Source organism: Poecilia mexicana, unplaced genomic scaffold (assembly GCF_051168715.1).
Source record: "Poecilia mexicana isolate PSO_F unplaced genomic scaffold, ASM5116871v1 scaffold_2, whole genome shotgun sequence".
Taxonomy (NCBI): Eukaryota; Metazoa; Chordata; class Actinopteri; order Cyprinodontiformes; family Poeciliidae; genus Poecilia; species Poecilia mexicana.
In genome coordinates this window covers 51,460,094-51,472,455 of record NW_028263371.1, presented here as the reverse complement: position 1 = coordinate 51,472,455, position 12,362 = coordinate 51,460,094, and the positions used below count along the sequence as shown (strand labels likewise).

The window sequence follows — 12,362 nt, the reverse complement described above, 5'->3', positions numbered from 1 at the left end:
CTCCAGCAGTCATTTTACATCACAGGGCAAACTCTATAAAATAAATAAAACCTACGCATGCATGCATGGGCATCGTGTAGCAAATAGAGCCACTGAATGGACTAAATGTCTGACGTCAGCGCTGACATATTCCTGCAGGTTGTATATAATAAGTCTGTATTCCTTAGTGGGAGATTGTTTCTTTGATAATAATGGACAGTGTAAAAAGTGTAATATCAAGATTTCAAAAGTGAAGGCAATCCTTTTAGAATGCCAGCTTTTGAGATCAAAATAAACAATTTAAAAACTTTTTCAAAATCAGTTTGAGAATAGCTAAATTAAAAAAATGGAGTAACTTTGTTGGATTGTTATTCAGCCTTAAACTAATTCTTTGATGAAGCTGCTGTCGATTTGTAAAGAAAGTGCTTCAATCTGAAAATAAGTTTAGCTAATGTTGTAGGATTTCTTATGCCTTTATTTGTTCTGTCATTAAAGGCACAGTTTGTACAAGAAAACTGAAGATGGAAAACATTTTGTAATAATTTATCATTTTCTTTTGTCTCCTGGAATCGTGTGTTCACTTTTGAGAGGTGCTGTATTTGGAAATACATTTCTGACAGTTTAATTATAGCCTAAGTTAAAAAATTTAGTGTTTTCATTGAAGAAATTAGACCTTTTATTTGCTCTTAGACAAAAGCACATATATGAGGAGGCTAAATTACACGACGGAGTAAACAAGCAGCTGTCGTCATGTCCAAGACCTTTGCTCTTCATCAACAATTTCCATCTGTCAGAATATCTCACCAATGTTTGCTTTGACTTCAGTTGCCTAAAATTCACTTTTCTGTTTGTTTCTGTCTTTTTTTGGTCTCTTCTTGCGCATGAAGAGACCAAACTTTATTCATTTTTATTTCCATACAGACAGTACTCGTGTGACAACAACTTTCTTCTTCCTAATAGCTTTTTTAAAATCACCTTGTTGGTGCTACAATCACTTCATTGCGGTTGACTTTATTTATATGATGTCAATTTACAACAAATGTTAGCTTAAGGTTCATTACTAGACAAACTTCCAACATTAACTTTCAATTAAATTGACTTGATTTGAGTCTGAATGTAATTCAAACTGACCCAGTTCACTGCAGTGCAACCCAGACTCAGATCTAATTATAAATACTCCTATTCAGTCTAGTTATAATTTAATACTGTCAATTAATACATTTATAAATTATCACCAGAGCTACAATCTGGCACAGTTCATCTTTCCTCCTTGCAGTTCATGTATTGTCCCTGTTTTAAATAAATCAAAGTAAAGGTAAACTCATCCCTACTGTACTCCATGTAAAAAAAAAAACAATGGCTGGGGCGAATATGTGCTTTACAGCTCTGGAGTGCCAGATTCACCTCCTTTAAATCCTGTTTCTTATCTTTTTAATGACATGCCTTGGAGAAAAAGTTCCTCAGTGGGAACAGATCACTGGATTGAAAGAAAATTTCGTCAAGACAGAAACTCAGTACTTGGTGCTCAGCTGCACATGGGAGATTCTCAGCCACAAACTGCTAAAATCTGCTTTCATGCAGCTCATAGTCTTGTGGTTAGCCTGATAAATGTTCTGTAGAGACAGTTGGTGCTTAATCAAACACCCTGTCTGAATTCATACAGTTAAACAGCAATTATGATTAATTAACCATAACTCACAGTAAACATAACCCCCTGATACTTTGGGCCTGTTGAACATAATTTTGAAATAGTTGTGATGAATAATTCTCTGACAAAGCTTGTTTTTCTCTGCTGCATCACAGGCCAACAGTGATATTTGCATACAGCGGTCTCTATGCAAACTTCCAGAGAAATACATTCTGCAAAGAAAGAAAAAATCCCCAAACACTAACTTTTCCTGCCCTCTGCATCAGCAAACATGAGCTGCCATCTGCTGCAACATGGAAAGGACAAACAGAAAGCTCTGAGCCTGCAGCACTTTCTAAAGTATCAGAACAGGGAAAGAAAGGAGAGGACACCAGTGGTAATGACTTTAATTGCTCTAGTATAAATGGTTAAATTAAAATGTGGTCAGGGTGTGCTTTCTGTAGCAAAGAAAACCAAGTGGTTAAATAATCGGATTCCTCTGAAATCCTCAAAAACTAGAATAAATATAAGCAAAAGAGCATCAAAATGAAAACCTGTGAAGAGCTTTCTGGAGAACTGTTAAGACCACTTTAAATAAAACAAAGTCTGGCTCCTTGGAAGAAAAATATGAAGAAATGCAAGATGATGTAAAAAGAAAAAGAATGCAAGTTCATTCAAAGTCTCAGATTATTTCTCAGACTGATGATATACTGAGAAATATGCAGGACTGATTCGATAATAAAATTCTATTGGAATGATGTTAGTCGTGTTTCTGTTGAACTCTTAGATTCTTTGATATATTGTAAGTGAATTAAGCAGCGAATGCCAGAATCATGTGTCTGTTTTCAATGAAAAGGTTTGTTCATCTTTTTGGACTGGGATTTTGAAACATTAGATGTCTCAGGCTTCAGGAAGCCTGTTTATAGATTTAATTACGCGATCCACTACACATAAGAGCCTTTTAGTTCTGCACTGACCTCCAAAGCTGACCTCTGAGGCTTTATTGGTTATGCGATGGATGCAGAATCCATAAAATTTTACAAATCCTACTTTGTAATTCGATGGCGATTAAAACAGCTTCAACAGAAACGTGCAGATATGTATAATTATTTTGTTCATGTGGATGTGAGACTTTTCTTGAGCAAACCTTTTCTCTGTTGGGTGTGGTGCAGCCAGAGCAGAATTGAGTGCTAGAATAACAAACTCTGACTTTCAGTAAACCCAGATGTTTTAAAATGAAACCAGATTTGCTTAATAAATAAAACAGGCTTGCAATTTACTTCTTATGGTTGTACTATTTATTAAAAAATTCTGTCACACAAAACAAATATAAGTGAAAACGTCTAAAACGCTGCCCTGTTTCTCTGCTCACAGTCCTGAGAAGTCTCCTCTGGAACGGGTAGAACATGACGATCGCTCCATCCACTGAAGAGGTGCATCGAACGAGCCTGTGAAACAATGAACTCTCACAGTCGCCAAGGTAAGATCTACTGTTCATTTATATATTTTTTATTTATTTTTTACCTATAAGTTATTGTCTGTGACTCGTTGGAAGTGCGTGCATTTTACGAATGGGTGGAATTTTTGCATGACAGATTATACGTCATGCAAACAATTCAATCATAATTCGCAGAGCCAGTGTTGATGCTTTCGTTTTGGAGCTTTGGTTTTAATGAAGCAGAAGTATAATTATCATATAGTGTTTATAGTAGGAGGGAGTTACTGCTGTGTTGTGCATGTTGCTGTTTTTGTGTTAACAGAGCTACATTTGAACTGAGTGCACTATAAACTTTTTAAGATTGTAGTGCACTCACTACACTGGCAGCCAGTTATTTTGTAGTGGTTTTCAAAACTCCATCTGTAGTTTTTTATTTACCATTTACTGCACCAGAAACTGGTCAAAGCACACCGTTCTGCTCAGTGGCCTACGTGCAGAATGGTGTGTTGCGTGATCCACAAGAGCTGAGAAATTACCTCATTAGAACAGATTTCAACATGCTGGAGTCGTCATCAATGCTAATTTAGCTGGGTAACCTAATTGGTTAACATCTTTATAGATTTTGTGTCTGGTCAGCGACACGCTGCAGTATTTATTTATATAGATAAGTTGAGAGGGATAACGTTTGAAGCTAATATTCTGGCAGATGTGTGAACCAGAAGGGATTTACAGATTTACAGTCTAATAGCGTTCACAGTTGAGTAGCTTCCCTCAGTTTAACATTAGCCTGCTAATTATTTTTATTGCTTTGTTAAAAATACTTGAACCAGTCGGTTGCTGTGGTGGCGCAGGGGCAAAGCGCGACCCACATAAGGAGGCCTTAGTCCTGGTGGTGGCAGCTGCAGGTTCGATTCCCGGCCTGGCGACGTTTGCCGCATGTCTTCCCCCTCTCTCCTTACCCTGTTTCCTGTCAAACTACATTCATACAAAGGCCACTACAGCCAACAAAACCTTTAAAAAATATATATATATTTGAACCACACATTTTTTCCAGATATGATAAACTGTTAAACTGCTTATCTCATCTCCTCACTGAGCCAGTCAATTTGTATTAAAACTTTATTTATGCTTTATTTTTGTCTCCAAACAGTTCAAGGTATGTCATAAATTAGATTTTAAGCAGCATGAAGTGCCACAGCATTCAAGTAGAGTTCACAGTTGTGAACCTTCTGGCTGTCTCAGAGTAACTTCTCTGACTGGAAAAGAGACAGAGAAGGAGTGAATATTTTTTATTTTGTCTTTTCATTTTCAGTTTGAGTGTTTGTGGACGTGGCTGAGCAGATTCAAATCCAGTTGCTTTTATTTGACTGAATGTATGACTTGGAGCATCTCAAGATGACGTTTCAAGGTTTTTCTCCAAGTCTGCTTTTAAATATTTGACCTAACTTACTTACTTGCAACCATTAAGAGCTGGATTTTCCACAAATTCTTATCTAAATAAAGACAATGTTGAACAGATTCTTCCTCTCTGTCGTGCTTTGGTTGTTTTGCTCATGTTCTCCAGATGCCTCAGCTGTTTGTTACTTGTTGGTCCAATAACGATCCTTGCATAGCACAGTGTAGGTTGCTTGCACCATTTTTTTTTCTTTTTTCGCTTGAACTGTGCTGGGAGTTATGCTGTCAGAGTTTAAAGCATTTGCGTCAGAGGACGCTGGCAGAGGGCAAAGATATCTTCAATTCCTGTCATTATGTTCCTCTTATTTATTTCTTGAATACATCATGTTACATAAGCGGAACGACGATGTGGCCATATTTTCCTCTTTTCATTTCCCTCCCTGTACTGATCACTTCCATGCTTTCCCTTTGCACAATTCTCACAACTGATGCAACTTTAGTGTACATTTTAACTTTTGATGTTATGTTTAATAGAAATAAGAGGGCAGTTTCCACAAAAAGAGAATATCTGCCACTACTTTAAGAGGCCTCTGCCTTTCAAGAAGTGAAAAAAAAGTTCAAGTTTTTTTTCACTTAACCTTTATGTTGAGCATAAACCTCTAAACCCTCTGTTCTATTTTGGTAGCTTGAAAACTGGGAAAGAAGCTCACTTCTCAGTTTTCCTTCCAGTTTGTGGCTCATTTTCTCCTTGTCGCCTTTTAGTCTGAGCAGTATTACTAAGCCGTTTTTCCACATTTGACAGATCATAATTTCCTTTTCCAAAACCACCATGTCATAGCACTGAAGAGCCCTTTTGTCTGATCCAAACTTGGGTGGCAGTTGCTACCATGTTGTCATGCTTCTTGGTATTTTGGAGAAGGGTTTATACCCCTGGAGGCAGCAGTAAAACAAAACAGAAGGACTCTCTTCCCCATAAGACCCCTGCCCTTCTGTCCTCTGCCATCATTGGCTCATCTCCTTTCTCCAGCAGCAATAATCGCTGTCCTGTCCTGCCTGAGTGGGGAAACTTTGTCAGTGAAGAGCTCATGCAGAGCGACTTTCTGCATTAGAGCTCGCTGGAGGCCTCAGTTCAGAACTTGTCTCGCCCAAATAAAGTACTGTTGGCTTTTACGGGTGTTTCTTTTGTGTCTTTGCATTTTAAGGACTTCAGCAAGTTGTTGTACACTGTAGCTCCATATACATTGTTACAACTTTTTTATGGGTGTAATATGTCATGTTTTGGTGGCAGACTACCTAGAATTGTCAACACTACTAAGAAATGAATCACAGTAAGTCCTCTCACTGATTTTCATAGCTGACTTTTTAACATCCTTTCTTCACATGATGAAAACCTCCACAAGGTGTCCTTCATGAACCAGAATCTACGATGTGAACATGTGTCACCTGGAACCATAGAGCATGATTGTCCATTCTTTTAACTACATTTAGAGCGAATGTAATGAATTGGCATCAAAACATGTTGTTTGAACACAGCTAAAGTGGTGTCCTAGTTGATATTTGTGCCTCCCATACAAAGTAATACATTAGTTGTGTTTTATAAAGAAAAGTTGAGCAACTCCAGTTCTCGGGTGCTACTGTTCAGCATCTTTTGGATGCATTCCTACTTCAAACCACCTGAACCAAATGAGTGATTAATGAATAGGTTTTGGCAAATCTTGCCGGCATGCCAAAGAGGTGATTCAGCTTTTTAATTCAGATGTGTTGGAGTTAGTGCATCCAAAAGTTGCAGGAATGTGACACGGGAAGGAATGCACTTGGGTGAATATTTTGGGAAATAAACTCAGGAAAATGTCATAATCAGAGCTTCTCTAATGTCTTCTTCTATTTGTATATTAAAAATGCCAACATGTGAAAAAATCTGGTTGTAGTTTTTGGTTGAATACATTTTTCTGACATTAGGCAATGCAGTAAAAATGAGTGATATATGTAATAAAATTGTAGAATTTGCAATTGTGCATGCTAAGTGTTATTATGAGAAGCTAGATTCACCTGGGGCTGCAGAGTAAAGGGATTACTTAGTTGTACTTGAAATACAGTCATATTGAAAAAGCATAGCATGCTCCAAACCATATGTTATAGTCCAAATTGAATGTTCTGTTTGAGCAATAGCCACATCATTGAAATAATCTACATAGTTCAGATTAGTAATTCTTTTTTGAGTTTTGTTCCTTATGTCCCTAATGTTGCTAATTAGCACCATACCCTAATGTGCATGAATTGTTTATGTAATATTTAAGTTATCAATGCTTAATTCATTCAGAGCTTGACTGACAGAAAACATTCTTTCTGCATACTTGACATAAATTCAGAAATTATGGCGTTAAATGGAAAACTGACTTAAGAATCGTTGTAAGTGGCTTAATGAGAATCGTTGTGATGCTGAAGGCGGAGTGTTAGTCAAGTCATGTTTGATATAAACAGCATTTTTCTAAAAACTCAAGGTAACATATCTATTTGATTGTGCTATAAAATGGCACTATGTTCCTGAAAAATACATAATACTGCCCCTTTAAGCACCAAGTCTGCTGCTTAAAAGCTGAAGCTTTAATTTTTTTTTTTTCACTTGACCTTCCCACACTCTCCTCTGTCACTCTCAGCTCCCAGTTTCAATCAGTAGCTATAATAATTCACGGCGGGAGCTATCAAAAGCCTGTGGTGGTAGATTAAAGGAGTTAATGTCTGGAAAGTGTAGCATAATCTTCAAAAGGAAGTTTAACACCTGCTGGCCCACAGTGAAGGCTCCTCATTCAGAAAGGCCAGGCAAACGAGGAAAACGCAGGATGTTAAATGAGAGGTTTTAGTCTGAATGTCTTAAAAGCTGGAGGTAAGAATGATTGAAGACGACGGAGGTGAAAGGCAAAATGAAGTTGAGAGGAGAACATTAAGAAGAAATTAAGAATTTAAAGTCAAATGTAACACTGCTGGATTCTCTCTTCTCTACCCAGTCGCTGCTTTTTTCATGAGGTTCCCCCCCCAAATTGCTCGAGCTGTACAAATCATTTTCTCCTATCTGTGTTGGACTATGGCATAAATATTATCATTCTGATTCATTCTTGGCACAGCAATTATTCCTCAGTGGAGAGATGGATTGGAAGGAGTTGATTCAGACCAAAAAGAGGCCTTTCTGAGAGAACAATGGAAGCTGCTGTGGTTAAATTAGATTACTGCTTCATCATTGTTTTCCTTTCCACAGTTTTCCAGAAGATTCCACTCAAGTAATTGCATTGTCAGATGAAACTGTGCAGCGGAGTCTTTGGAGGAATTTATGAGGCACTGAAAGCTTCTTCGGGAAGAAAAACTCAGAACTGAAACATTTGCAGTTAAAAAAACAAAAAAAAAAAACTTCTTTGTCATAAACAATTGTAAAATATTCTCTAGTTGGCATTTTTATAATTGTTTGGCTTCTTGTTCCTGCATTTTATTGAAATCAGTCTGGCAATCTATCTTTCTTGACAACAGTCAGTGCTATGTGGAAATGAAGAAAGGCTTTGAGTACTTTCAGTGCCTTCCTAAAATATTCATAACCCTTAAAACTTTTATGTTTCGTCACATAAAAACACAAACTTCCATGTGTTGTATTGAGATTTATTGTGGTAATCAGTTCTTAATTACTGAAAGTGAAAGAAAAAGGCTGAATGTTTTCAACGTTCTTTATGAATAAAAATGTGGAAAAGCCTCTCTGAGTCAATACCTTTACAACCACCGTTCACTGAAATGACAGAGTATTTTGGGGATACTGCTACCATATTCCATCTTTCCACATCTAGAGACTAAAGATTTGCCTATCATCTTTGAAGAACAGATTGGAAATGATGGTCAGTTCTCATGTGTTGCCACAGATTTTCAATTGGATTTAGTTTTGAACTGTTATTGGGACATTTTAACATGTAAACATGTCCATGTCCATAAACATGCCCAGCTCGTCATAGAACGAGGTTACAGTTAAACATATAAGTATTTGCATCTTTTGTCTCGCTTCAAAAATCTCATTTTGCCAAACCTCATTGGTAAGGTAAAGCAAAAACGAAAATCACTTCACATTCCTGCATTTCCCCCATCTGGCTAGGAGGTTGCAGTCAGCCGTTGGGGTTGATCACGGGACAGTGAAGGAGAGAGAGAGAGAGAGCCTGGTCAGGTGGGGCTCTGAGGGTGTAATCCTTCTGCTTCTATAAACCAAATAAAATCAAAAGTTCACTGCAGTTACACAATCTCTGCGAGGAAGGGCTCAGTACAACATGAATCTCTGAGGCCACAATGAACTTTCGCAGGATTAATCCGAGTTCATGGCTTCAAACTGAGACCTTTAAACTCCCCCTGCGTGCCACATTGTGCTAAAATGCATAAATGCCCCTTGGAACCGCTGGGTTGACTACAGCTGGTGTCTCATGCTGGTTGCGTGTCAAGAAAAGTAATTTCTACACAAACTAAATGTTTTTAAATGTGATGTTTGTGTGAATGAATCAAGTTCAAAGATAGAATTGAAGTTGGCTCAGAGGAATAGATATGATGTAGGGTCTGAAAATAACATTTTAGGGTTTTCCTACTTGAAAAAGCACCATTCATTCTTTTTTTCTTTTGTAGCATGAACAGAGTTAAGCAACAGAGAAAAGATAAAAGCTGGATTAAAATATTTCATAACATTGTGGGACCGTTACAGAATCGCATTATGCCCTCTGAAGGTTGTTTTTGTTTAAAACCTGTGTAGCAGTCGTGACCTTATCAGATTCAGCCCTGCATGCTGTCAGCAGAGAGAGAATGAATCTTACTGCATGTTACTCATCTCCATGTTACTCATCTCCATGCAGAAACTTCATAATATCGTCATGATATCTTTCAAGCTTTGCTTCTGCTCTTTCTTCTATTGTACCATCCATACCTGCATCCTAAACTTGTCTTTAGTCTAGCAGGTTTGAATGGTTTCTTGTTCTTCAGCCTGCTTGTTTCAGAGCTGAAGATCAGCTTCCAGCTCACACAGAAGCAGGTTTTGTCGCAGGGCTCTCTCAAAAATCCAGTCAGCTTTGCTATTGCTAGATTTTCTTTGTGTGAACCAACGCCTCCACCGTATTCACTACTTCTCTGTCTAGTTTGTTTTATTTTCTAGAGTTGTCTGCTTTATCATCCTTTCTATTTCAACCTATTCAGGCTGCTGCACTCTTGTGGATTTTGTTCAGGTGTGATCAAAGCAACATGTTTCTGCTTACAAAATTTACAGAAGTAATTTATTTTAGTCATTTTTTTCAAACTAATGAGTTTCAGTTCTGAGTTTGAAAACGAAAAAGGTGAAATTAACCTTTTTTCATGTTTGTATTTTTATACCATTTTTATCACACATCTGCTCACTGTAAAAATGACTTTATATAATAGTGTATAATAACACTTCAGAGCTAAATTAAATTTTTGGGTAGTGCTGTTCTTGTTGTTTCTCATTTTGTGTTGCTTACTTTTGCAATATTATGGTTGTGGGCAGTTTCAAGGTCTGAAACACAGACTTAAATTAAAATTCAGCTAGTGGTTTGACAGGCACTCCATTTGAACAGCAAAACCCTCCCAGGCAAAAAGCCCAAAAACTCAACAGCAACAAAAAAAAAAAAAAATGTGTGAAGCAAACATGAGAAACTTTAGAAGCAACCATACATAAGTTAACTTTGCGTGAGAAAGTTAACTGGAATAAATGCAAAGAGGAACTTTTTATATAAAAAGAAGATGGGAGAGAACCCAGAATGTCAGGAAACTGTGAGAAACTTTGCTTTTAAAGAATATCAACATTTGAGTTTCCTGATAGGAGAGTTTTAAAGCATTAAAGTTTTTCTGGAGTCAGCTCTCTCTATGCCAGAGTCAGCTTTTTATTTTGGAAATTTGAACTCCTTTCCTTCCTTTCCCCACAGTTGACAGTTTATATTATTTAAAATCTGCTCTTCTGCATATTTCTGCATAGTTTAAATGACATTTATCGATTTCTAAGTTATAACTGCTCTGAAATGATCTGATGTTATTGCTTTGTTAATCTCATTTTACCGACTTTGGTTCAATTTTAGATCTGCTGTTGATTAAAACCTGAAAGCGCCTCTCCTACCTCCCAGTGTCAGCTTATGTAATTTATGTACACAGCCTTGTTTTGGACCCCACCATGCAAACACACAGCTGATGGCCGGGTTTAAAATGGAAGGTTCTGGATAATTAAGCTCCAGGTAAAAATATGTTTTAAGTTGCGTTGTCGAAAGACACTTTTAAAGCTTTAGAAGTTACCAAGGAAACAAAGTTCTGAGGAACCTGAATTAATTTATTGAGTATATTCTTGTACTTTGAAGGAACTTGTAAACTCAAAACCGTTTATTTGCTTTTTGTGGTTCTACATTGTATTTATATTGAGTCTGCAACTCAACCTGCCTAATAAACATGAAGGGTCTGAAATGTACAGACATGGATGACCCATAGCAAGACGGAGACATTATCACTGTTTTGGATAAACACGCGTGCTATTTTGGGTCTTTACTGATAAGCAGGTGGGTGTTTCCTTCTCAAAATGCCAAGTTTATGTTTCAGGTAAATTTAGACTGTACTGTAGAAGACCTCTGAACTTTTAAGCAATCAAATGAAGATAAAAAGCACAAACGGAAAAGATGGTTTACTTGGTTTATCAGTTCTTGTGATACATGTAGGAGAAAGCAAAGCAAGGAGAAAAACATGCAGAAACCTCAAAGAGCATGTATTATTAGGCATATGAAATATAGTAATTATTGAGCTTTTTATGCCGTATTTGGTGATACTAATGATATTTGGCAACCCAATTTTCTGTGGTCTACCACCAATGATTTATTCATGTAAGCTCAGCAGGACATATTTTCCCATTAAAATAAACTGCTTCATGTTGGGTTCTTTTAAAAACAGCAGAGTATGATGTTTGTGGTTTCAAAGTATCAACAGTTTAGTGACTGGGTTAAGGACAGAAACCAGCTGATTGTGTAATCACATCCTCAGAGAGATTTTAAGACGGAAACAAAACACAATTTTAAATCCCTTGATCCTCATTTAATTTGGAAAACACAATGATTTAATATCACTAAGGAGATTTATAGCAAACTTCTGGCAGACGGTCTTAATTTAGAAAAAGATGGCAGTCAAAAAAAATGACAATATGTGGACACCACAGGAAGGGTTGCAGTAGGGGCATGCAATAAAGCTGTAAATCAGCTCGTTAAATACTGTGATCTGAGTTTCAGTCTAAACCAATATTCCTTTCATTTACCAGAAATGTCTGCAATGAGTTTCTTTGCTAGTTTGACACCCAGAATTAAGCAGAGCTTTGATGCAGTTCTGCATCCCTGGTCATGTTGTTTGTTCTTGCACAACATGCCTCAATAAAAACTATTCATACCATTTCTTGGCTTATTGTATTCATGTACATATATTGAATTAATTGCTGCTATCTTAGAAGTTGCACACAGCCACAGTTTTATTCATTGTCAGTGCTTGCTCTATGTTGGCATTACAGAATCAAACCTGGGAACTTCCGTTAATGTCTCTTAATGTGACAGCTGCGGAAACAGTAATGTTTACTATACTCACTGTGGGATAGATGATTGGAGCTCAAATGGAACGATACATCAGTGTTTTACTGAGATACACTGGTCAGTGTGGCTATTTTAGACAATTTTCAAATCTGTTCTGTCTGAAGCTTTGAGCTGCCGACATCAGTTTCAGTCGGTTCTAAATTCTCTTCAAGAATTTCCTTACCAGTTAATTCTTTCCAACCTTCTTGCCTTGAGTCAGTGTTACTGTTACTTATATTTATATTAGATGCAGAGGTGATGTCCCACTGTGTGAGAAAGAAGAGTCACAATAGTGAAGGGTTTACCAGTTTTC

The 12,362-nt window shown here is 37.1% G+C and overlaps 1 protein-coding gene across 1 annotated transcript in view; it reads left to right on the top strand.

The window, feature by feature from the left end:
- The window catches only part of hdac4 (histone deacetylase 4), a 125,395-nt gene that overhangs the window by 6,982 nt on the left and 106,051 nt on the right, over nt 1–12,362 (top strand). Inside the window, exon 2 of the mRNA XM_088002372.1 lies at nt 2,981–3,086. Coding sequence (XP_087858498.1) covers nt 3,065–3,086 — 22 coding nt within the window. The 5' untranslated portion in view covers nt 2,981–3,064. The remainder of the gene's footprint in view (nt 1–2,980; nt 3,087–12,362) is intronic.